At 38.5% G+C, this 25290-nt stretch overlaps 1 protein-coding gene across 7 annotated transcripts in view; it reads left to right on the top strand.

The window, feature by feature from the left end:
• Positions 1–25290, top strand: part of ppp3ca (protein phosphatase 3, catalytic subunit, alpha isozyme) — a 425143-nt gene that overhangs the window by 281892 nt on the left and 117961 nt on the right. For all 7 annotated transcript variants that reach the window (XM_043703681.1, XM_043703683.1, XM_043703682.1 and 4 more), the window contains one exon: positions 21626–21750. In XM_043703681.1, the coding sequence (XP_043559616.1) occupies positions 21626–21750 (125 nt within the window). The remainder of the gene's footprint in view (positions 1–21625; positions 21751–25290) is intronic.

Consider the following 25290-nt stretch of genomic DNA (forward strand, 5'->3'; position numbering starts at 1 on the left):
GTCAATCACACAAGCAATCGTTTATTCTTTGATATGGCCGGGTCGGTATACTCTGATCCACCCAGAAATATGTGTACTCCTAAGCAACTAAAAGAATCCAACCATTTACAGCATTTGCATAGGGTTCATATACATTGTTCCTAGTCAGGCATGGAGCATGATCGCTTGGTATCAACCAATGAAATAGCATAAAATACCTCATGCATTCTGTTTTAGCCTATCACGATTTCTTGTAAACAACCTGATATTAGAATCGTCTTTGTCCTTCTGTATTTTTATTGGATTCACATCAGTTTGCGGTTTCTTGTTTCTGTTTGGTTCAGTGCAATCTCAGTTAGCAATACAGAAGCCATTTTGTGCAGCTCCTTCAGCAATTTTGTCCTATCTCCCAGCTGCCCATATCTTCACAAGTTTCACATATTACATCATAATTTAGCTATTGAAATCAAAATATTTTAGTATTTTAGAATGGACTAAATAAATGATTGAAGAATAGAGGGGGAAAAAACTGATACATAAATGGGGTAGACATGTGAACTGAGGACAAGTAAAACATTTCTTTCAACTGAATGATCTATTTTCATGTTGTAATTTCTGGGTACTTCTATGATTAACTAGCTTGATCAGGGAGATTCTTTTACCAGATATGCAAAACACAATGTCCACATATAGATCCACCCCCTAGCTTTTAATAAGTTACCCAACTGAATGTAACACGTTCAGTTTGCAGCAATCCTGAGATTTGAATTTTCAAGCATCTGTTAATCACTGATTACATATGCTAACCTTTTGCTTATTTTTGTAATTAATGTAAGATGAAAATGAAAAAGATATAAGCTAACTAGCATGAAGGCAAATAGCATCAAATATATACCGTATAAAGTGTGCTGACTATGAGGATATTTCATAACATTTTGTCTATCTCTTTCTTTCCCTACATGATAAACATATGGTTCTATATTTTAAATTCTTGCTTGCTGTGTTGTATATATTAATTCAATTTTTACACTCATATTTTATAGTATTTTGCAATGCTGAACACAAACAATTCTGAAGCCAATTTATAATAAAGGTGAATATGTGTAGTTGATGTTTCTGCAAATATGGGTGATACAATTGTCATGTAGTTTTTAAAGAAATACCTAACCTTAATCAATGAAACTATTTGAGAATATTATGAATAAGCAAAAACTTGAATCATTTGTTGGTTGATTACAAAATGCATGCGCAGATCTGCTTGATTCTATATTGGGATCATAGGCCAGATCTGAGACCTGCATGTGGTCATGTTGCAGGAATATAAAAAGAAATATTATCATTTAAATCCTTCAAGCTTGTGAAATCTAAAATATTTCACTCGGTTTATTTCTGAGTGAATTCCAATTGGAAATTTGTTAAACGTTAGTGTATTATGCTTTAATATTAAGGCAGTGTTTCTAAAATATTGATTACCATTTTAGTCCTGAAAATGTGTTGCTGGAAAAGTGCAGCAGGTCAGGCAGCATCCAAGGAGCAGGAGAATCGACGTTTCAGGCATGAGCCCTTCTTCAGGAATTTCGGGCTCCTGCCCGAAACATCGATTCTCATGCTTCTTGGATGCTGCCTGACCTGCTGCGCTTTTCCAGCAACACATTTTCAGCTCTGATCTTTGCATCTGCAGTCCTCACTTTCTCCTACCATTTTAGTCCAACCACTTGTATTTGCTGTAATGTCATGATTGAACAGCAGATGCTAGACTTAACGTGCTTCAACTAAATATGGATTTAATGAATACATTGGAGTGTTTACTTATGTATAAAATATAATTTAGGAATGGCAAAACATTCCCAAGGAATATTGCACAGAGAGGCCTTGAGCTGATTATGCAGTGATTGGCATTGAAAGCATTTCAGACAAAATTACAAATTCTATTTACTTATGTCATATCTGCTTTAATGAAATTATTTATGTTATTAAGTTTTCAAAGCAAGCATTAGTATTATTTCAAATGTAAATGATGAATGACATGGTGTTTATCCAGAGCAATCAGATTGCGCGATCACAGAGGAAGCTTTTCAGCTCATCAAGATTATGGTGGCTTTGTTGACTGATTTAGTAATACATTTGAGACTTTTCCCTATAGCAGTCAAGATTTGGAAGCTTTAAGCATATGTTGAATTGTCATTAAAAAGTTGCTACAAAATCTGATTTCATCAGGTTACTAGTTTCATAACTAATTTCTCTCTCTTTTCCTTGCCAGAGGGAGTAGTATCTCTCCAGTTGGTTGATCAAAGCCTTTCATAATTCTGAATAATCTCCAGTACATCTCCCCTTAACCTATGTGCCCAGAGATGAACAGTTCCAATTTCTTCATGTAGCTGAACTCCTTCATGCTTTAGAACAGAATCATTCTGATAAATTTGCCAGATTTATTATTAGCAGGGGAGTCTTAAAATAGGTCAGCTACTAGCTCACTACCTTCCACCCATCCACCCCTGATCTCACCCACTTAATATGGACAGTGGGCAGATTCCAAAATCGGTTGCCTGTCTACCAAATATAAACAATTAAAAGTCAATGAAATTTGTTAAACGCTCAATTGACACAAATATTACTCTGTCTGACATGGGCAGGATTTGGCAGCCCTTCTGTTTTACCAAACTTATAAAAGAGCAAGAAGGAAAGGGGTTTTATTTTGGAATATTTGCTTTGTGCATTAGTAGCATCCTTCCAGAAGATAGTAAATCTCTTCTTTCCTTCCCACAAATATTATTAAAATACTTTAACACCCACCTCTCCACACCCTTCAACCCTCTTGAAGGTCGCCAAACCTTCCCAGTCAAATGTCTCTTATGTATCAATGTTTGGGATCCATTGATACCTTCATTCTGTACTCACTTACAGTGCTAGCTGTGGCCACTATGGAGATCTGGTACTACTGGCACTCCTGGCCAATGAGATTGGCCAGTTGCTACAGAGGGTGGGACCCCTTGCTATGAAGGGACTGAAGTTCCACTATCCAATATTGACCACACACTCTGTGTTGTGACAGTGAGGGACGTTTATTTTGAGTCTATCGCCTGGTTGCTAACATGCCTTCTGAACTGTATGATCCAAACCCACTTAAATTCCTGTCAATTTTCTGTATGGTTAATGAGCAAAGGTAATGAATTATAATAATGAAAGATAATAATCTCTCAGTTATATCTGAATCTGCCCAAAATATTCAACTTAACAACAAGAAAATCAATGAATGTTTCATGATCTGCAAATTAGGATAATTTTCCAAAGTGCATGAATGAATTAGATCTTCCTCAAGTTTGCATTGTCTTCTGGATGAATCAAATTCATCGTTGCCAAATGAACATATGTCTGAATGAAATCTATATGTTACCTTGCAGTTCATAAAGACTCAGACATATGGTTAACTTTGCCCAGAGCATGAAAATGGCATTCTAGATCGGTCTGCCATTATAACTGTTTGACTTTTATTTCCAGAATGGATTTCAATTGGGCTTCTACATTCTCTCAATTAGAAAATGGTCCAAACAATCTGAAACCTGACAATATAGTGGTGACAATAATCTTTAATTTAAGTACGCAAAGAGCAATAAAATATTACTAGGTTAGTTTTAAAAAAAGCTATTTTGTCAGGTAACAGTTCACTGGCATGTTTTTATCAGTTAGGCTTTTGACAATCTGACAAATGTAACAATTTACTCTTCAGAAAATTAATTTTACTAATGAGATTGTCAGTGGATGTTGTTTTATTTATAGTTATTGGCTTTTCAACATGTATAAGCCAAAGATCATTGGATTTAGATGATTTTGGGCAGTAAAACAAAACAAAAGGTCATTGATGATTATAGATGCTGCAGTAGGAGATACAAGCTTTCATTTTGTTTCATGATTAAGATCTGCAATTCAAGTGTGTATTTGCTTAGATTACCTCATTAGTGTTCATGTTATTATACTCAAGTTAGTACTGAGGGAGTGCCATGCTGCTTTGGTCAATCTCACAATCAAGGGGAAAACATTTTCTGTATTCTTCTTGCTTGTGGCATTTTAGTATTTCATTAATCACATCAGATGATAAGAGCATGGAATTATGGGAAATAGGGCTTCACTTAGCAGGAACTTTGCCAATCTTGTTTTTATTCATTCATGGGATGTAGACAACAATGGTTACACTACGTTTATTGCTCATCCCTCATTGTCCAGAGTGGAGAGCCAATCACATATCTGTGGCTCTGGAGTCAGATACTCCAAACCAGGGACGAACAGCAGATTTCCTTCCCTGAAGGACAGTCGCGAACAAGATGAGTTCATGCTACGATTGACAATGGGAGCTATAAGGCTACATGGAAATGTGAGCAGACTTGTATAAGCCAGTCTTACAATTTCCCTCTACAGATTCTACGCACTTAGAGTATGGTGTTAGGCCTGGGCTAATGAGTACTGTTTGTAGGAAGTTTTAGTTTGAAATAAAATACATGAAACTATTTGTCAGACTTCTCATTGCAACCCTGCATTTTTGTGCAAATGCAAATTGCTCTACTTAATGGTGGCTTTGTCTGTAAGCACAGCAGGATGTATAAGATCCTGTGGCATTATTTCAAAGAAGACTAGAGTAATTATCCCGTGTCCTGGAAAATACTTATCCCTCAATTGACTTCTCAAGCAACAGAAAATCTAGTCATTATATTGTGAGAGTTTCCTTAGTGTGTGTCCTGTTAAAAGAATGGCTACACTTCAAAAAAGTACTTTGATGGCTGTTAGCTCCCTGAAGCATCAAGTGGTTGTGAAAAGTGCTAAATACACGAGAGTATTTCTTTTAGTCTTGCTCAATGTATAAAATGTCTTGGAAGATATTATTTTAATTCACTCTTATCTAGAAATAAAAGCATAAAGAAATTAGTTAGTAATTGAATGTTTTTTTATCATGTGGAAAAGCAGATATTTATGTATTAAGCGTACTGTATTAAAAACATAATTGAGAAGAGTGGCAAAGTGATTGATGATTTAAGAGAATCTCACCAAAGATGACAGAGAGAAAGCCTAGTATTTGTGCAAAATACACATTTTTATGGCACATATAAAACGCATACACTAAAATACTTCAATTGCTCTGTTTGTGTCCCACTTTCTTCCATTAGAGACTATCAGTTCTATTTTTTTAACACAAACAAAACACCTGTAGCAGACTGATTTGTTTGTAATGATTGACTATGGAAAATCCATTATTTCCAAAATAATACAAAATGTTTCAAGTTTGATACAATTTAATTTTGAAAATTTTATGGTTTAATAGTTTGAGTACAGAATGAGCATGCTAGAATATTCTATCTTATCTGTGAGGTAATGCCATGTAATTGTTAGCACAGATGAAACTGTTTTTAGCTGGCAATGAAATGATTATTAACTGCTGGCTGACTTATAGAATGAATAGATTTTCACATTCCAATTGTATCTTTCAAGTTATCACTGTCTAACTAGTGCTGTAAATAGTAATACTTGAATTTTTAAATTCCATATTTAATGACTGATTATTGGGGAAAGGGAAATGATGACAACTTGTTCATCACATATATTTCTAATCAAACTCTTTCAAAAAATTATTAGGTGAACGTTTGTAAAATAATTCTCGAGACTTGAAAGCAACTAAGGGATGTCTCCGTTTATTTCCTGTACTCCTGACAGTCATAGAACCATAAAGACTGGGTGAATATAATTCTTGTCGAATTTACAGCTTTTATTCCATTATAACTTTACTATGTATTGAAGACATTTACCATGATGGCACAGGTTTCTGAACTTTACTGCCTGGTAATAACCTGAAAACAAAGATGGCTATCCTGTATGGAACCTGCTTTGAAATGAAAACTGAGAAATTGCTATAAAGGACAGGTGGTCTTCTCTACAGAATATTATTCAGCCAATTTTATGAAGACATATTATTGAAGTGTTAAATTAGAATGTTATTAACTGGATATGTAACTGTATCTTTTTTTTTTGGAAAGAAAACTTTGCAAAGCAAAGAAGCCTGGAGACAGCAAAGAAAAATGTAGCATTTATAAAGAATATGAACTGCTTGATTTGAGGTTTAAAATCTACAAAACTTTCAGGATGGGATTACATAACACATTGTGTTAAAATCCAACAATTTTATTACAGTCAGAAATGTAGCTCATCTGGAGTTAACGGTGTTCACACTTTCTCTGGAATCCTTTTTATTAAAGTTTGCAAGTTGAATACTAACTGGGACACTATTAGTGGAATATTCATAGAGAAGAACTCAAACCTACATCATTGATCCCAGAAAAAGAAAATTCATTGAATTACAACTGATCCAGGAAGACACTCCTGGTGATAACAAATTGTGCACAAAGTGACATCAGCTACAGACAAACACCTGGACAATTTGTGGATAATTATTTTGCCTGAATGTAACTGTTACTTGAGAAAAGTACTTGTAAAATAAAATCCACAGAGTATTTTTTTCTCCATAGATTTGTCTGGGTATGTATGTGGTTTTGTTTCAAGTAAATTAGTTTATTACTTGTATTATAGGAGTCTGGCTGACTTATTTCTGCTACTTATATATAAAGCATTTGAAATATCACCTCATCTTTTAAATTTAAAATTTATTGCTTCTAGTGGGAGTGTAGCAGAAATTTCCCCTCCTTACTTCGACCAGCAAACACAAAAATCTACCCGTGTCTTGTAATTATTTTATGAACTGACTAAAGGGCTCAGTTGGTACGCAATATTTGTGAATATTTGCACTTGGACTGAAAAATTCAGGAATTTGTAATGGTCTTTATTAATATAATACAGGTATGCAATCCTTTATCCAAAATTCCGAAATACGAAAAGCTCAGAAATCCGAAACCTTTTCCATGGAGTGTGTAGTGTCATTGTGGCGTGCGAACAAGTGACTCAACTCCACACCCACTCGAACCATGTCACTGAGATGTGATGTGGCAGCGTGGCCCAGCATTGGCAGGCGTCAACTGTGTCTCAGCACTCATACTAGTCACAGGCGGGTCTGCTGATGGGTAATTTAAAAAAAATATTTCACTGTGAAAATATCATTTATTCTGAAATCCGAAGAATTCCAAATTCCAAAAAACAACTTGCCCCAAGGATTTTGGATAAAGGATAGTGTACCTGTACCAAGTTGGCAATTCATTTCACATGAGGAGGGCATATTCTGTTCCATGAGGAGAAAGTGAGGTCTGCAGATGCTGGAGATCAGAGCCGGAGATGTGTTGCTGGAAAAGCGCAGCAGGTCAGGCAGCATCCAGGGAACAGGAGAATCGACGTTTCGGGCATGATTCCTGGAGAAGGGCTTATGCCCGAAACGTCGATTCTCCTGTTCCCTGGATGCTGCCTGACCTGCTGCGCTTTTCCAGCAACACATCTCCGGCCATATTCTGTTCCATGGCTGGCTCATGAGAAAACTTTAGAAAGATCATAGTTGCCACAATAGTAAACATAAACTTCTTCAAAATATATTCAAAAACTATAAATTCATAATTTAAATGAATCATCAGTAGAAATAACATTAGTAAGTGTCAAACAGCAAAGCTTAATTTTAGTGCCACTTTTTAAAATCCTTTTTGGTTAAGAAACAGAGCAAGGAGAGAAAAATAATGAGCTTCAGTTCATGATCATCAGGGAAGGAGTTGGTGAGTGGGCTGAGCTAAGTAGTTAGCTTTAATTAGCACTAACCTCGGTTTCCTTCTGGTGGGACACATTCTGAGGTGGCCTTGGGCAGAATTCATGTGTAAGTGGGAGTCAGAAGTAGTTCAACTTTTGAAGCTGGAGTTTCTCTTCTCACGGCTTGTTTTTCTTTCTCTCTCTTTCTCTGTCCCCCATACTTTTATCCCTTTCCCTCTCACCCCTTTCTCATTTCACATTTACCTCTTCTGTGTACTCCTCCCTCTCCCTTTTAATCCTCTTACATATTCTGTTTTACTCTGCCCACTTTAACTTCAAAAAAGTAATCCATGGTACTTTGCACTCCAAAAAGCACTATTGTCCACCAGCAAACTTTATGCATTCAAATGAAAGTGGCCAGCATTTAGAACACATTAACAGTATAACACAGGAAAGGGCCTTTTGACCCACATGTTGTGGCGAACACGACACCAAGTTAAACTAATCCCTTCTGCCTGCCCATGGTCCATCTCTTGCATATTCATATGCTTATCTAAAACTCCCTTTAACCCCCCTATAATATCTGCCTCCATCATCACCCCTGGAAGGGCATTCCAGACTCCTCCTACTCTCTGTGTAAAAAAACGTGCTCCTCACATCTCTTTGAACATGCCCCTTCTCATTTTAAATGCATTCTATTTTGTAGAAGGACCTAAAAGAACTTTGGCAAAAGTGATTTTTCTTTTGAAAGATTAAATTAAAGAAACATTGGGGAGATAACCTGCTGTAGGAACATTGCAACACATTTGCTGAAAGCCATTTCCCTCTTGCACTGTAAGATAAATTAAACTAACCTCCTCGAGCTCATTTGCATCTCTCTTTCAATGAGACAGTGCTCAGCATTATTGCTGAGTCTATTGCTGAAATGACCCTCAAGCTGCAGTCTGATAAGTTTTATGAGTTGCAGAAACTGTAAACATATACTTTTTGCTTTTCACTGCTCCATTTGGTGAATGGTGATAGATTGGTAAAGTGGGAGGTTCTGCGAGATTAGCGTGTCTTTCTTCACCAGTCACTGAAAATATGCATGCAGATGCAGCAGGCAGTGAAGAAAACAAATGATATTTTGGCCTCCATTGTGAGATGATTTGAATACAGAAGCAAGGATGTCTTGTTACAGTTGTACAGGGTCTTAGACTACATCTACACCATTGTGTGCAGTTTTGGTCTCCTTTTCTGAGGAAGGATGTTCTGGCTATGAAGGGATTCCTGAGATGTCAGGACTGATATGTAAAACAAGCTAGATCAGTTAGGACTATATTAACTGAAGTTTAGAAGAATAAGGAGGAAATCTCATAGAAACCTATGAAATTCTGGCAGGACTAGACAGGGTAAATGTCGAATGGATGTTACTGATGATCAGTAAGTCCAGAACTAGGAGTCATGATTTAAGGATGCAAGGTAAGCCATTTAGAACTGAGATGAGGAAAAATGTATTTATCCAGAGAATGGTGTGCCAGTGGAATTCTCTGCCACGTAAAGTTGTTGATGTCAAAACATTGAGTGTTTTCAAGAAGCAGCAAATATAGTATTTAGGCTAAAGAGATCAAAAGATCTGGAGAAAATGGGAACGAGGTACTGAATTGGATGGTCAAAAGTTATCAGATTGAATGTAAGAGCAGGCTCAAAAGGCCGAATGGTCTACTCCTCCTTTTTTCTATGTTTTTGCACTTCCCTTATCCCTATGCATTCCCTGTCCATTTATGCTCTCAGATGTCTAAATCTGTTGTCTGGCTAGCCATGGATCCTGACCATGAATGCCCAGAAAAACTGCATAGATCTGAGAAAGAAGCACCATTATTAAATCTGACACAGCTACCTTCTCAGATACTGCCACTGCACATCCCTTAGAGGCTATTTCAGTGACTGGAAATACATGTGATGAGTTAATGGGCATATTGGGGGCAGTCAAACCAGATCAAGGAATAGACTGTGTGCCAGGTCCCTGCAGGATGAGATTGTAAATAAGGTTTGCTGAGTCTCATTTGCTCAGATGAGGAAATTGATGGACTGCACACAGAAAAAGGCGTAACAACCCTAACATTTGGTTCATTAGCATTTGGAAGAATCACAGAGTTCCAGCTCCAACCTGGAAATGGATTTCATACACCACTTGATGCGGGACATCTTTTCCAGTTGTAGAGGATGTCAGTGAAGCCACTTTTGGAGTATTGTATACAGTTCTAGTCACTCTGCTATAGATAGTTTACAGAAAATATTTACCAAGATGTTGCCAGGTTTGAAGGATTTGATTTTTCAGGAGAAAGACTGGACTGGTGGAGGTCGAGGAGTGACTTTATATAGAGATTTAGAAAATTATGAGGGGCACAGATAAGGTGAAAAGGAAAGGTCTTTATCCTCGGCAAGGAAGTTCAAAACTAGAGGGCATATTCTAAAGATGAGAGGAGAAAGATTTTACGTGAAATGAACTACCAATAGAAGTGGTAGATGCTGGTACAGTAACAATATTTAAAAGTCATTTAGAAAGGCATATGAATAGAAAAGGTTTCGAGGGATATGGGCTAAATGCAGACAAGCGTCACTAGTTTCCTTTGGAAAATTTCATCAGTATGGATGAATTGGACCGAAGGGTCTTTTTCTATGCAGTCTAACCCAAGCGGTCAGTTTCTTGAGAATATGTGAATTCAACTCTGATATAACATCTAATATCAATACCTCAGCTTCCATTGCAAATGGGTAGAAGCATTGGAGTGTTACATTGAAATCTGATTGTAATCATGGGATCTCTGGTCAAGTCATCAAGCCTAGCATGACGCTTTAAATGGCTTTTGTGATGCAGTGGTGGTAACTCAACCTTTGGACGAGGGGTCCCAAGTTCCAGTCTCACCTGCTCTGAGGTGCATGATAATGCCTCTGAACAGGGTGGTTAACAAATATCCAGCCTGATGCTTTACAAAGAGACTGTTGCTATCAGTCACAGCAGATTGCATAATCAGTGGTATATGGAAGGTTTCACAGCAGTCCAGCAATCTGTGCTCCGGCAGATCATTAGGATTCCTGAGACACTGGCCCAGGGAATAGTGATGATTACAGTCTTTTGATGATAATATTTGTCCTCTCATCATTGCCATCTTGCTAGGGCCTCTACTTTGGCCGATCAGCCAGTCAGTTCAAACTACTGCTGCCCTTGCTGCAGTAGCGTGGTCCAGAAATGGGCATGTGTATGAGAAAGGGTGTTAGCAATGCTTACAAGGTCCAATATGGTGAGTCAGGGGTCCAACCAACGTTAGTTTCTTGATTGTTGTCATGGTCTACTTACTTAGCTGCTTCTGGCCTGTGCACGGGACTCCCGTGCTCTCATTTCCCACAGCATCGTGATTGATGCAGGACATTGCTCAAGCTTTTGGGAACAGCTTCCTCCATTTTATTCTTTATTTGACATTCATAGTGCCAAAGTCCGTGACTCCTTGAGACTAATTTTGTGGCTGTTATGTTCAAACATCATTTATTTACAGCTTAATGTTATTCAGTTCTACTGAGATGGTTAATTATTTTGGTTGTGTTTAACTGTATTTCCTCTGATCATGAATGATACTGCCACCACAACCTGGTTTAAAAAAAATGAAAAGAAACTGAGGAAAGCAGTCAGGATTGGGAAATAGCTGAATTGATTTAAAAGATGTTTATCATCGGAGCACTGTATCTTTCCTTTTCTAGTAACATTTTGATCATTTTAATTATGATTTTAAGTTTGAACTAGTATTCATTGGCAATAATCAAATGCCATAGATTTTTTAGACATAATTGTCAGGAATGAAGCTGCTCAGTTGGTTAAGTGTCAGTGGGTGAACATTTTGCTGATAGTAATGATAGCTCTTCAGTTTCAAAGTCATTATGGAAAGGGATAAGGATAATGCAGAAGTTGTGTTTAAATTGGGGGAAAGTTGATGTCATTATCATGAGAGAGGATCGGGCAAACATAGACTGGGAGCAGCTACTTGCAGCTAAGATTACATTTACAATGTTTGCTGCAAGTATGGAGAATGTAGGGGGTGCTTAAAAAAATAAGGGCAAAGAGATGCCATTAATTACACCCGAAATATTGACTTCTCCACCTCCTGATGCAGCGTGACTTGCTGTGTTCTTCCTGCCTACTATGTGTCTACCTTGAATTCCTGCATCTGTGTTTTTTTTGTCTCTAATTAAATATATTTGGCAGGTAGAATTAAGGAAAGCTCCAAGGTATTTTGATTTTGTCACATGTATTTTACAGTTAGAATATGATACAATTCAATGAAAAGCTTTCATTTGTTGCACAGAACTGCACCATTTTGAATAATTTAAGAATAAAGAAAGAGAAAAAAAGAAAGGTATAACTTGAAGAGAGTCCATCAGTCCTGAGCCAGCTCATCACCATTAACAACGTCTCCACCTCCATCCCTCCACCACTGCTTCATCGTCATCTACACCGGACCCAAACCAACGTTGAAGTTGCTGATCTTCAGGTGCCATCTTTGCCATTAGGTCAATACTTCTCTCACATACCTTGTTGCTGCCTGCACCAGGCTAACTAATGTCTCTTACCACTGGACCCATCTCATCAAAGTTGCCATGATGCCCTTCCACCACAACTTTGCTGCTGCCAGCGCTGGATCCAACCAACAATAAAGTTTTTGATCTTCAGGCACCATCTTTTCCTGGTGGGCCGATCTCACCAGCGTTGATATAGTAGCTTCCAATTCCAGGTTCTGTGCCTGTTACGGGAAAGTAAGTAGGGGCTCATGCTCCTGTGTGCTGGACCTGCTTGAGGTCTGTGGTAGGTCCAACCTAGGTCCATATCTTGGGCCTGCTTGAGGTCTGCATGCTGAGCTGTCACTGCTGCTGATGTCATCCAAGCTCAAGTCATAGTAAGTAAGTTAAGAAAAGGGAAAAAAGATAAAAAGAAATGCATTCGGAGTGAATGAGCTCTGGCATAGGAGCCCTACTCCATTGCCATCTTTTGCAAGTATATTAAGAGTAAGAGGATTTCCAGAGAAGGAGTGGGACCTATTAGAGACCAAAGGGACAATTTGTGTGTGAGACCAGAGGACATGGGTAAAATCTTAAATCAATATTTCTCATCTGTGTTGACAAAGGAGAAAAATTTTGTTGTTGAAAATTTCATTTGGGTTGGTGAGGTTCCAGAGCTTGGTAAGATCAATAAGGTATTAGAGGTTTTACTGACATGTAGGTACATAAACTACCATGGCATGATGGGATGTAATCCAGGCTGAAATGGGAGGTTAAGGAGGAGATTGCTGGTACCGTGGCAGAGATATTTACTACTTTTGCTTGTCCCAGGTGACATGCCAGATGACTGAAGGATAGCGAACATGGTTCCTTTGTTTAAACAGGGCAGCAGAGATAGGCCCGATAATTACAGACCAGTTAATCTGATGTCAATGTTAGGGAAATTATTGGAAAAAATTCTGAGAGACAGGATTAACAACACTTGAAAAGGCAGGGATTGATCAGGGATAGTTAGTATGGATTTGTTAGAGGTGTTCCTAGCCCATAATTTAGTGGAGTTTTTTGAAAAGGTGACTGAATGTATTGATAAGGCTGGTGCAGTTGATGTGGTTTACATTGACTACAATAAGGCCTTTGACAAGGTCCCACATGGAAGGCTGGTTCAAAAAGTAAGAGCCCATGGGATCCAAGACAAGTTAGCAAACTGGATCCAAAATTAGCCTATAAATAGTAGGGTGGAGCATTGTTTTTGTGATTGGAAGCCTGTGACAAGTGGTACCACAGGGATCAGTATTAGGACTCTTACTGTTTGCTATGTACATTAACAACTTGGAAGTGAATGTAGAAGGTATAATTAATAAGTTTTCAGATGATGCAAAAATTGCTAATAGAATTAGATTTATTGTCACATACTCACATGAGTGCAGTAAACTGTTTACCAAGTTACCACTTCTGAGTGATAAATAGATAAATGTTGTTGATAGTGGGGAGGATGGTGTCAGGCTAGCCTGATATTGATCAGCTAGTAAATTCGACAGTGTAATGCCAGATACAATTTAATCCAGATAAGTGTGAGATGATGCACTTTGGGAGTGCTGTTCAGAAGAGGATTTACGCAATGAATGGTAGATCCCGAGGGAGTATTGAGGAGCAAAGGAACCTTGGTAGAAAAGTCCATGAATCTTGAAGGGGTCAACACACATAAAGTAGCGAAGAAGTATATGGAATGCTTGCTTTCATTAGCTGGGTCTTAGAATATGAGAGCAGGAAATTTGTTGCAAATTTGTGGTGCACGGTTAAGTCATAGATGGAATACTCTGTGCAGTTCTGGTCACCACACTACCAGAAGACAGAATTGCAGAGGAAATTCACCAAATGTGCCTGGAATGGAAAGTCTGAGTTATGAGGAGAGACTGAATAGGTTGAGTTTGTTTTCCTTGGAGCAGAGGAAGCTGAAAGAGGATGTAATTGAGTTATACAGCATTATGAGAGGCATAGATAGGGTAGATTGTGAGTATCTTTTCCTCATGGCAGATGTGTCTAAGACTGGACAGTGCAAGTTTAAGGTGAGGAATAAGTGGTTTAGAGAAATTTGAGGAAACATTTCTCACCGAGAGGGTAGTAGAGATATGGAACATGTTACTTGAGAGAGTGGTAGAGGCCGGTACTCTAACATGTTAGACAAGCATGTAAAATGCCAGGGCATACTGGCTATGGACCAAGTGTAAGCAAATGGGATTAGTATAATTTGTTGGTCAACATTAATGTGATGGGCTGAAGGGCTTGTTTCTAGCTCTATGACTGTCTATTTATCTAACTAAAAAATATGAACAGACTGTCTGGTATTTATGTTGTTCCTGCTTAGCTTAGTGAGCCAGGGTTAATGTACTGTAATGTAATTGCATAGCACCATAATTGATTAATATCTTACAACAGCACTGTATCTGAGTGAACAAATAGACTGTTTTAAATCCAGTACAAAGAGCTGAGGGCAACAAAAATCAGTGCCAATTGGATGGGAAAAAAGCAGCAGCTGCTTTAGAAGCCATCCACAGTCACAGTAAATTAATAGCAGATAGAATTATAACCTAATGGAAAAACTAATGGAATAAGTTTCCAATAAAGAGTGAAAATTAGTCTGAGTCTGTTCCCATGCATGAAGCAAGAAACTTGAGGATTGAAAAACTCTTATCCTCGGGCCTCATCTGAATAATTAAAGAGAGTTGTCATCGCTGGTCACTCCTCCACAGGCAACTCAGACAACTGGAGTCATCCGTTTCAGGCTGTCTTTGGTGGTAGATCTGAGTTGGGTATTGTTCATGGATTATGGTTGTGGATTTGTTCTGAGAGGGAGTTGGAGAACTGGGTTGTCTGGGAGGGGGAGTTAACTGTGAGTTTTGTGGAGTTAAGGAAATACCCCCTTTCCTCTGCTTCAGTGTAAGTGGTAACTCAAAACAAAATTTGTCAACCGTCCTTTGATAAACAGCAGCAGGAGCTGCTAAAGAATCATGGGTTGATACTACCCTGTATGGCAAAGGGTCGCAAACCCCTTATTTACAATGGTAGGTAGATCATTGTTAACAGGGAAGTGAAACATTTGAGGTTACAATCAGATCAACCATAATTTTTGAATGGCGGAGAATGTTTGAGGGGTTGAATCAATTATTTGTGTACTTAATTCATCTGTTTGTACATATATCAAGAGGCCTGAAAATGATGTGACAAAGATGGCAGTGATACTAACACAATGGTACTAACCATTTGGAGATGGACTATCTCACTGCTAAAACCAATGCTTGACTATTTATAATCTATGATACATGATTGGCCAACAAGAAACAGGGCAGATTCTTCTATTACGTAATCTGAGTCAGACAGGTTATTGGGCATCAATCACACTTGAGGATGGATCAGGTTTTCTCATGCAGTCATGTGGTTTTCAGTTCATTGTTTATGCATGTGAATTGCAGTATGAGTTAAAAGGTAACTGAGATGGAGTAGGCAAGACGTTCTCACCTACACTGGGTCAAAGGCCCAGGCATCCTATTAAAAGACCACCCAGACAGCCCTTCACTCAGTGCAAGCCTGTGTTAGTCACCCTGACTTTTCCTCTCCTGGAGAGGTCTGACACTAAGCAGAACCTGACCGCTGGTTTAGTATTACCCCTAAAGGATCTCATCCAGGCTATTCAAGAAAGAGGAGAGGTCATGTTCTCTGGAAGGCCCTGCCATCAGTTGAAGGTAGCCTGGATCAAAGTTGCAGTACAGCTTGGTGTCTATGGACCTCACAAGAACTTGAGGCTAGCGCAAGAGGGTGAACATTTCCTGTCCTCTGCAAAGGTAAGTGGCACAGTCTACTCACTACATGCTGACACTCACAGGGCATCATTCAACAAAACTGTGTCATTGAACAGGCATGTCACAGGATGATCATCTGCAAGAATCAGTACCACTTGGATATGCGCAGTGAATAGCTGTCAGTTCAAGCTGTCAGCATTGAACCAGTTACATGACAAATCTAATTGTTTGGCTGGTATGGTGACAGATGTTCATAAAGTGCTCATGAATCCATTACCAACACACTCAATCCTCCTATTTCTCTGTTTGTAGGATAAGATTGACCACAACATGAAGGAGCAGGCCTTGACTAGTGGAGGGGTGGCTTTTCAAGGGAGGCTCCGTAGCTGATGGGGTAGAGCAGAACATGACAATGCCTATTCAAATGAACAGCCGGGACTCTCACAAGAAGCCAGTCTGTTGTTCTGTGATGTGGAGACAGTGGCACATTGTTTAGATAAGAAACTGTGTATGTTTAGCAGGTAATTATTTCTCTTCTACAATCTACGAATGGATACCAGAAGAGGTGGAAGCAAAAGAGGAAATGACCTCCCCCCACCCCATCACCACAACCACCAACTTCGAGGAGGATGTCTCTGAAGTCTCATAGGAAACGTTGCACAGCATTGTCTGCACTGTCCACCAACACGGACATTCACCTCAATTAATGCACTATCAAGGGTAGGCTCAGGGTCACAATCTGGTGAGCATATTGTTGGCATGGATCCATGGCTGATGAAGGAAGCAATGTCTAAGACCTCTAACAGCCAGAGGCTCCTGCTCAGACCCATGCAGATGACAAATCCGTGTATTTGTCCATTAAAAATATATTGAATATGCAGAGAGACGGGCAGCAGAATGTCAAGTAATGGATGCCAAGGGCCATGAATTGAACAGGTGGAGGAAACCTTGCAAGTCATGGCTCTGGTATGCCTTCATTGGAAGCATGACAGCCATATTGGTAATCCAGGTCCAGCAGAATACATACATGCAGAAACATAAAAACTAGGAGCAGGAGTATTCATTCCTGATGAAGGGCTTATGCCCGAAACGTCGATTCTTCTGCTCCTCAGATGCTGCCTGACCTGCTGTGCTTTTTCCAGCACCACACTCTGATCTCCAGCATCTGCAGTCCTCACTTTCTCCTAGGAGCAGAGTAAGCCACTTAGTCTTTCAAACCTACTCTGTCATTGTACATAATCATAGCTGATCCGCTATCTTAGTGCCATATTTCTGCTTTCACTTGATGCCTTTAATAGCTAAATATTTATCAGTCTCTCTGTTGAATATACTTATTGTCCCAGCTTCCTTCTATGAAAGAGAATTCATCATTCCTGATGAAGAGCTTATGCTCGAAACGTCGACCCTCCTGCTCCTCGGATGCTGCCTGACCAGCTGTGCTTTTCCAGCACCACACTTTGTGACTCTAATCTCCAGTGAATACAGGCATAGTCAAATCAATCTCTCCTCATAGGACAGTCCTGCCATCCTTGATATCAACTTAGTAAGCCTCTGCAAGTATATCCTTAGGTATGGAGACCAAACATGCACACAATAGTCCAGGTCAGTCTCATCAAGACTCTTATTAACTTTACAAGACATCCCTACTGCTGAACTCAAATTCTTTTGCAATTAAGGCCAGACTACAATTTCCCTTCCTAATTACTTGCTGCACCTGTCCATTTACTTTCATTAACTGATGTAAAAGGATACTCAGACCCCTTGTAAATGTGAATGTACAAATACATCACCATTTAAGTAATGCTTGGAGCCAGTACTCCATCATTATAACCTTATTTTAACAGTATCAATGCAGGACAAAGCAGTTGTGAAGCACCACTTTCACCTTCCAGGTGCTTCTTCTCTTCAAGGAGTCATGGAGATTCCATAGACACCAAAAAGGAGGGGAACTACCAGTAGCCCATCTCAGGATTTCATCTCAGAACATTCCAGAGGTGCCCTGCCTCTCCACTTGACCTTTGCCTATAACCCATTGCTTCCAGCAGGTCAGGCCATTGAGAGTGATAGAAGCGTTCTAGGCCCTGAGATCCCAGTGGCTGTCTGCCAAATTCATCACAGTCAGCAGGATGCCTCCACTCTAGCTGTCATCTAGCTGCACTGGGATGCAGTGGTGCTGAAGGACAGATAATGTTTCGAGGGCACGAGTGGCGTGGATATGCATTTAATTTATATAGTTTGCACTTCTGTAAATATCTTCACTTCATACGTAAGCTCGCTGTTGTCTCATTACTGTACTCTGCTAGGTGTTACATTATTGGCTAAATTGAAAGTTCAACATCTTTTCCATCTGAGATTGCTGGCCTTTCAGTAGCACACCTTTTATTGTCTTGCATCAACAGCAATGTGCAAATTTAATATTGTTCTCTTTACCTAACAAAGAATTGACATATCAAAGGAGCCAATTTAGGGATCAGTTGTCATGTTGGATGAGGTGAGAGTGAGATGTGATGCATATGTGGAACATTTGAAATAGTGGATTATAAGGAACCAAGCTGAGCCAAGACAGTATATAGCTTTTAAAGTAGTGTGTATATGGTCTTGCTTGAGGCAGGGCCCATAATCATGCTTCCCTCTGAAGGTCCCAGGAGTATGCTGTCTTTTGCAGGTACGGTTGAACACAATTAGTGCAAAGGCTAGACTTCATTCTGATGAAGGGCTCCTGTATGAAACATCGATTTTCCTGCTCCTTGGATACTTCCTGACCTGCTGTGCATTTCCAGCACTACTCTAATCTTGATTCTATATGCAATGTGAAGTTTTTAAAGGATTATCTTTGTTTAATGCAACTGATGAAACTGGACGTTATTCATTCAATAACATATGTCCCAAAGAGGTTGCACAAGCTCCCAGCCATCTTTATAAACCAAGTATTCTTAACTCACTCAACTTAGAATCTGATGAAAGTAAGGTTTTCTAGGGCATTGCCCTGGCTTCTTCGTAAGCAAAAACAACATCCTGGTCTTCACCATTGTATCACTTCCCCTTTCATCACTGGAGGGGATGACTTAGTTCTCCATCTCTTTTTCTCCCAAGCATATCTCACTTGGCCACGTGAGGTGCAAAGAACACAACAATCTACAATAATGTGAAAAAGTCTTTATGCGGTGTGTTGTAGTATAGCACATGAGTGGTCCAGGCATCTGAAACTCATTTTGATGGCTTTGATGGAGGCATATGCAGCTTTGTACTTTTCCACAGTGCCATGATGAGGATTTCTCACTGTTAACATCAACTAGCTCTTCTGGAGGTAGGCTCTGTCTCTCAGTATCCAGTCCTGAAAATGACCAGGGCATTAAAATGTCAGCCACTTAGGAATGCTCCAGAATGCAAGAGTCCTGACAGATCCCTAGATATTGAGAACACACCAGGAGTGTTTAGCTGATGTGATCACATATATTAGCTGCGCATTAAGGTTCATGTTCATTCTCCTTTAATAAACTAATAGCACTTGTACTATATGCTACTCTTGCTTGGCTCTTCATTCCATATACTTTGATATTTGAAAAGTGTTCCTTTTATTAATAGTCCTTTACTAACTACCTTCTCAAAATTTTATGGTATGAATATAAAAGTAAATGATCAGGCTTTGAGAGTAAATTGAAAGATGTTTAGTTTTGCCCTATTATTTTGTCTGAAAAACACTTTCTGTTCTCTTTTGCTTATGCTGTGTAACGATAGTCACCCACTTCAAATATTCAAGGAATTTTCAACTCTGTATTGGTGACAATGTGCTATATAAATGTTTTCTTGCCTCTTAGTATTTGTGTGAAGTGAAAACATTAATTTCTAAATCTCAGCCAAGCTGTATCCACTGTTGATGGTTGGAAAGTGGAACAATAACAACCAGCTTATAATGTAACATCTTAGTTCTTTTTTTGCCAAGTTTACTAACCAAATCATAACGGACAAAATGGGGCAAAATTGGATTTTTGTTTTGTTTCAGAAGTTTTTAAATTCTGCCTAACCAGTCATGCTGTTTGAAATTTAGTAAATAATTCCAAAGACAAGTTAACACAATGATGCTTTAATTTGGTATTTGACAAGTATTCTGCAATGCCATTCGCTAAGTCTTCCTAACTGGGTCTTATTGTGAGAGTTTTCCTTAAAGCTACATTGAGTGTAGAGATCATGGAGAATCAATTTCTCTTCTCCTGGCGAGTTTAAACTGCTGTGAAGATATTTACCATATCTGTGACAAGTCCATTCCTCATAAAGGAAATTGCGACCTTCAAGGTTTCACAGTCCTGTAGAAAGAAAAATGTAATTTCTTGAATATACTGACCTTTTTCATGATCCTTTCTAGGTTAAATCATTAATTATGTTGTTGTAGTTTTGTGCTATTACATAAATTATATATACAGGATACAGGAATTCTCCTGTGATACTTCAGAACTTGTTTCTACAGCATTGCAGATGTTCCAATTTCTGCTGAAAATAGTGCATGTGCATTGTTTTCCTGTAAGTTGGAGGTGTGTAAATTAAACTTCTGTACATATTTTAAACATTTTTGAAATTGGGCCCAAAGATCTTGGTTGTTATTTTTAAATCTTTAATCATGCAACCTTTAATTCATCCTTTGCATGATTAATCTCTATTCTATAGCTGGTCGGAATCCGAAAGCAGATGAGTTAAAATAAGGACTTATAAAGTACAAACAGGCCTCATGGTCCCTCAAGCCTGCTACACTATGTAGTAGGATCATGACTGATCTTCTACCCCACTTTCTCATTCTAATCCCATATTCCATTAATGCCCAAAATCCTATAATCTCAGTCTTGAATATAGTCAACAACTGACTGTCCACAGTCCGATAGTGTAGAAAATGCCAAAGTTTCACAACCCTCTTGAAGAAAGGACTTTCTCCTCATTTCAGCCCTGTATGTTCAACCAGTTATCCTGACACTATGATCTCTAGTCTAGACTGTCCAGCAGAAGAAACAATCTCAAATTCTTCCTTATCAAACCCATTAAGAATTCATAAGTATTAATGAAATGACTTCTCATTCCTCTGTACTGCAAATTATATAGGTCCATTCTACTCAGTGCTTCCTCATAGCACAGTTCTTGCCCCAGATTACAACGTAGTGAAACTTCATTGCAGGCTCTCCAAAGCAATAACACCAGTCCTGAGGATCCCATTTGCCTTTCTGGTCACTTATTTTACCTGCACTTTGTGCTAGTTTCTACTTGATGTGATCCTAGGACATCATGCATCCTCACTGAAACAGAATTAGCTTTGAAACAGCTTTTTGTAAATAAAATATACTGAAATATTAATTGGTTTAATCACTGGGCTTTTAATGAACAATTGAATTACTATTCATCCCTAAAATCTGAAACAGTGCATGAAAAGTGTTTAAAGAAGTCTAAATTTGGGTTTTGTTGACACTCTATAAGCTCATAGAAAGTTCATTTATCAAAAACAAGTAGATATAAAATGTAAGCATCCTAACATTTTTAGCAAAATATGAATAATAGATGCTAGTGTTTATAAAGTAAACATTTGAGTGGAACATTTTATCCAAGTTTAGCCTAATTTCACAAACAGTAGTTACAAAGCCATCTAGTTAAGTAAACTCCTGTATTTTGTTTCCTAGTTTGTGGAGACATTCATGGTCAGTTCTTTGACCTGATGAAGCTCTTTGAAGTGGGTGGGTCACCAGCCACTACTCGCTACCTCTTTCTGGGAGACTATGTGGACAGGGGCTACTTCAGTATTGAGGCAAGTACTCTATGTGTATAGAAAACATTGAATAGTGTGGAATTTGTTACACACACATATATTTACATACATTTACTTCATAAGTGAATATGTTCTTTTGATAGAATTTTATGTCATATGGCAAAATACAGTTCTCTATTGTTTTTAGTTATATCTTAGTATCAAGAAAGTTATGGCCTAATTTACATCCAAATAATTCATGGGAGTTATATTTTTAGATGAAGCAACACGATTTTTTAATGTTAATACATATTAATGCTTCTATATCAACGTAAAAGTTGAATAACAACACAGTCACATTTATCAGTCAGTAAAAATGATCCATCTAACCTAGTGTCCGATTATATTTCCTCATTGGGTTCCTGAAACAGACCCTATTTGACAAGAATCTGCGAAGAGTCTTTTTGCACGTTATCATAGAGGTCTACAACATGGAAACAGACCCTTCAGTCCAACTCGTTCATGCTGACCAGATATTCTACACTAATCTAGTCCCATTTGCCAGCATTTGAAGCATTCCTATCCATTTACCCATCCAAATGCCTTTTAAATGTTGCAATTTTATCAGCCTCCACTACCACCAGCTCATTCCATATATGCACCACCCTCTGTCTGAAAAAGTTGCACCTTAGGTCCCTTTTAAGTCTTTATGCCCTCTAATTCTGCACTCCTTTACTCTGGGGAAAAGACCTTGACTATTCACGCTATCCATGCCCCTCATGATTTTATAAACTTCTATAAGGTCCTCCCTCATCCTCTGATGGTCCAGGGAAAATAGCCCTGCACTATTCAGTCTCTCCTTACAGCTAAAGCCCTCCAACTTTGGCAACATTCTTGTAAATCTTTTCTTAACCATATCAAGTTTCACAACATCCTTCCTATAGCACAGAGAGCAGAATCACCCTAATCAATGTCCTGTACAGCGTAACATGACCTCCCAACTTCTATGCTCAATGCACCTCAGAACCTTACCATTAAGTGTATAAGTGCCTCCCCGATTTGCTTTTCCAAAACACAGCTCCTCACATTTATCTAAATTAAATTTCATCTGCCACTCCTCAGCCCATTTGCCCATCTGATCAATAGTACGCTGAGGTAACTCCTTCGCTGTCCATGATATGACCAATTTACTAACCATATCTCTGATATTCACAACCAAATCATTCCATGTTTTTTTATCTATTATGATAATCTGTTTCACATTCATATCTTACTTACATTAAAATAAACTCCCTGCCTCTAGGTCATATTAATGGCTCAGAGTATGACTTTTCCTCCTCTTTAGAGGCACAATAGTGTAACGGTAATGATCCAGGAAGAACAAGTCAACAGTCATGAGTTCAAAGTCATCACGACAAGTTATAAAATTGCCTTGAATAAGTCTAGCAATCAATAGGCTGTTAGCAAAAAAGAAAATAAATCTGTCAGATTGTCACAAAAGTGTAAAGCTGCCTTTGGTTTAACAAAAGATATCTCAATGTCAGATTGTCATTAAAACCCAAAATATATTAAAGTTGTTTTGTTCTCCAAGACCTCCTACTTGGACTAGAATAAACACAGCTGCAGTCCCACACTATGGCTAACTACCAATGGTGTCTGAACTGACCTGGTAAGCCATCAGCTATAAATAATCAATACTAAATTCTGTATTCTGTAACAGGAAAAGGTCTAGATCAACAAAAAAAGAATGAGTTAAGGACAGTTGAATCATTCCGAAACATTCTCACTGACATATGGCACTTGACATTTGGAAAATTGTTTCACAGATCAAACAAGCAACAATTGTTACCTATCAACTGGCATTACTCAGCACACACCTGGCTATCCCTTGTTGCTATGATGGACTACACTGAATTAGCTTTGGAGGTTTATTTTTTAATCTTGATTCTAGATCCTGCAAAGTCCCTTGACTTCTTTCAAACAAGGCTAATGAAATCTGCTGACTGCCACAGGTTGCCTTTCCTCAATTCCTGAGTTGATATTTCTCAATGTTGAGATCTACTTAACAGAAATCTACAGAAAGTCACAACTTGGATCATGCACTAAGTGGGCCTCCAGTGTTCACCATCGAGCAGCTTGATAATTTCACCACTGACTAAATCCTGAAGGACATAGCTGCCATAATAAGTCTTCAATAGAAGATAGATTAATCCATGAGAGTGACCAACCCAACTTCATGTTCACAAACATACTTTTTCAGAAGGATTTGTCCATGATAGCATTTATTTGATCTCACAGTGTACATGAAAGTTGATTTTTTTTTTACACAGTTTAGATTCCCACTATTGCATAATGTGAAGTTACTGTTGTGCCTTGAAGGGCATTTAACAACTGATCTAGCAGTCTCAAAATGAAGCTACTGACCCTTATTTATGTGGACTATCAATCAAATTAAAGATTTTTATTTCTTCAAAAAAACTTATTTGATGTGTAAACTGCTGACAAGGTCAGCATTTATTGCCCATTTCTGATTGTCCTTGAGAAGCTGGTGGTGAGCTACTAGCAGAATCTGTAATGTTCTGGTCCAGCATATTTCTTGGTCTTCTAACACCATGAAGCAGGAAGACCAATCACAATTTAGTGAATTGATTTTGTCCATTATGATAATCTGTTCCACATTCATATCTTATTTACATCTCTAGATCATATTAATGGCTCAAAGTATGAGCAGTGCACTATCCCTAGAGCAAGGCAGTCCCACTCAAAAGAAATGATTTATAGTTGTACCTCAAAGCTGGCAGTGGACAGCTAAAAGAAAGGTGAGACTCTTGGTTCATCCCCATCCTCAGCCAAGACTGATCTCAGTATATGAGTGGAAAAGAATATCTTCGGGTTTCACCATTGACCAGAAGCTTAATTGGACAAATAGTATCTGTTGTATAAGTTAATGATTCTAATGTCACACAAAGTTTGTGACTGGAAACTAGGAGCTTTCAGAGGGAGCAGGTTCACCTAGTACCAGCTCCCTTAGGGAATGGTAATTATTCCTGACCAAATCTAGTTGTATTCAATGCTATTATGCAATTAATCTTCTTGTTATCTAAGACCAGTACCCTCTCTGTAGATACTCTGCATTAGTGTATTCTCTATGAATAATTACTGGACAGCCCAAGACAAAGCAAAGCCAGAAGAGGATTGGTTGCAATGAACTTCCTCAAACAACCTTTACCCAGATAAAGGCAAAGTACTATGGGTTCTAGTAATCTGAAACAAACACAATGGTGAAGAAACTCAAAAGTCTGGCAGCACCTGTACAGAGAAAAATAGAGTTAACTTTTTGAGTCTGACTTCTGAATCCTTACCCAGTACCTCTCACTAGTAAGGATGACAAATGCCACAAGGTATCCCACAGATGGTCATCTGGGAAAACACAACAGTACAAACTGTTTGAACTTTAGGTCATGAAAGAGACTGCATAGTCTATAATACATGGCTGACTTGATGCCCCCTTGAAATCTCCAGAATTGAAGGATTGGAATGGAATAATTGCCAATAATCTCTATGAGTGTAGGTGCAATAACTGTCAAGAAACGGAACATA

Source organism: Chiloscyllium plagiosum, chromosome 14 (genome assembly GCF_004010195.1).
Source record: "Chiloscyllium plagiosum isolate BGI_BamShark_2017 chromosome 14, ASM401019v2, whole genome shotgun sequence".
NCBI classification, from domain to species: domain Eukaryota; kingdom Metazoa; phylum Chordata; class Chondrichthyes; order Orectolobiformes; family Hemiscylliidae; genus Chiloscyllium; species Chiloscyllium plagiosum.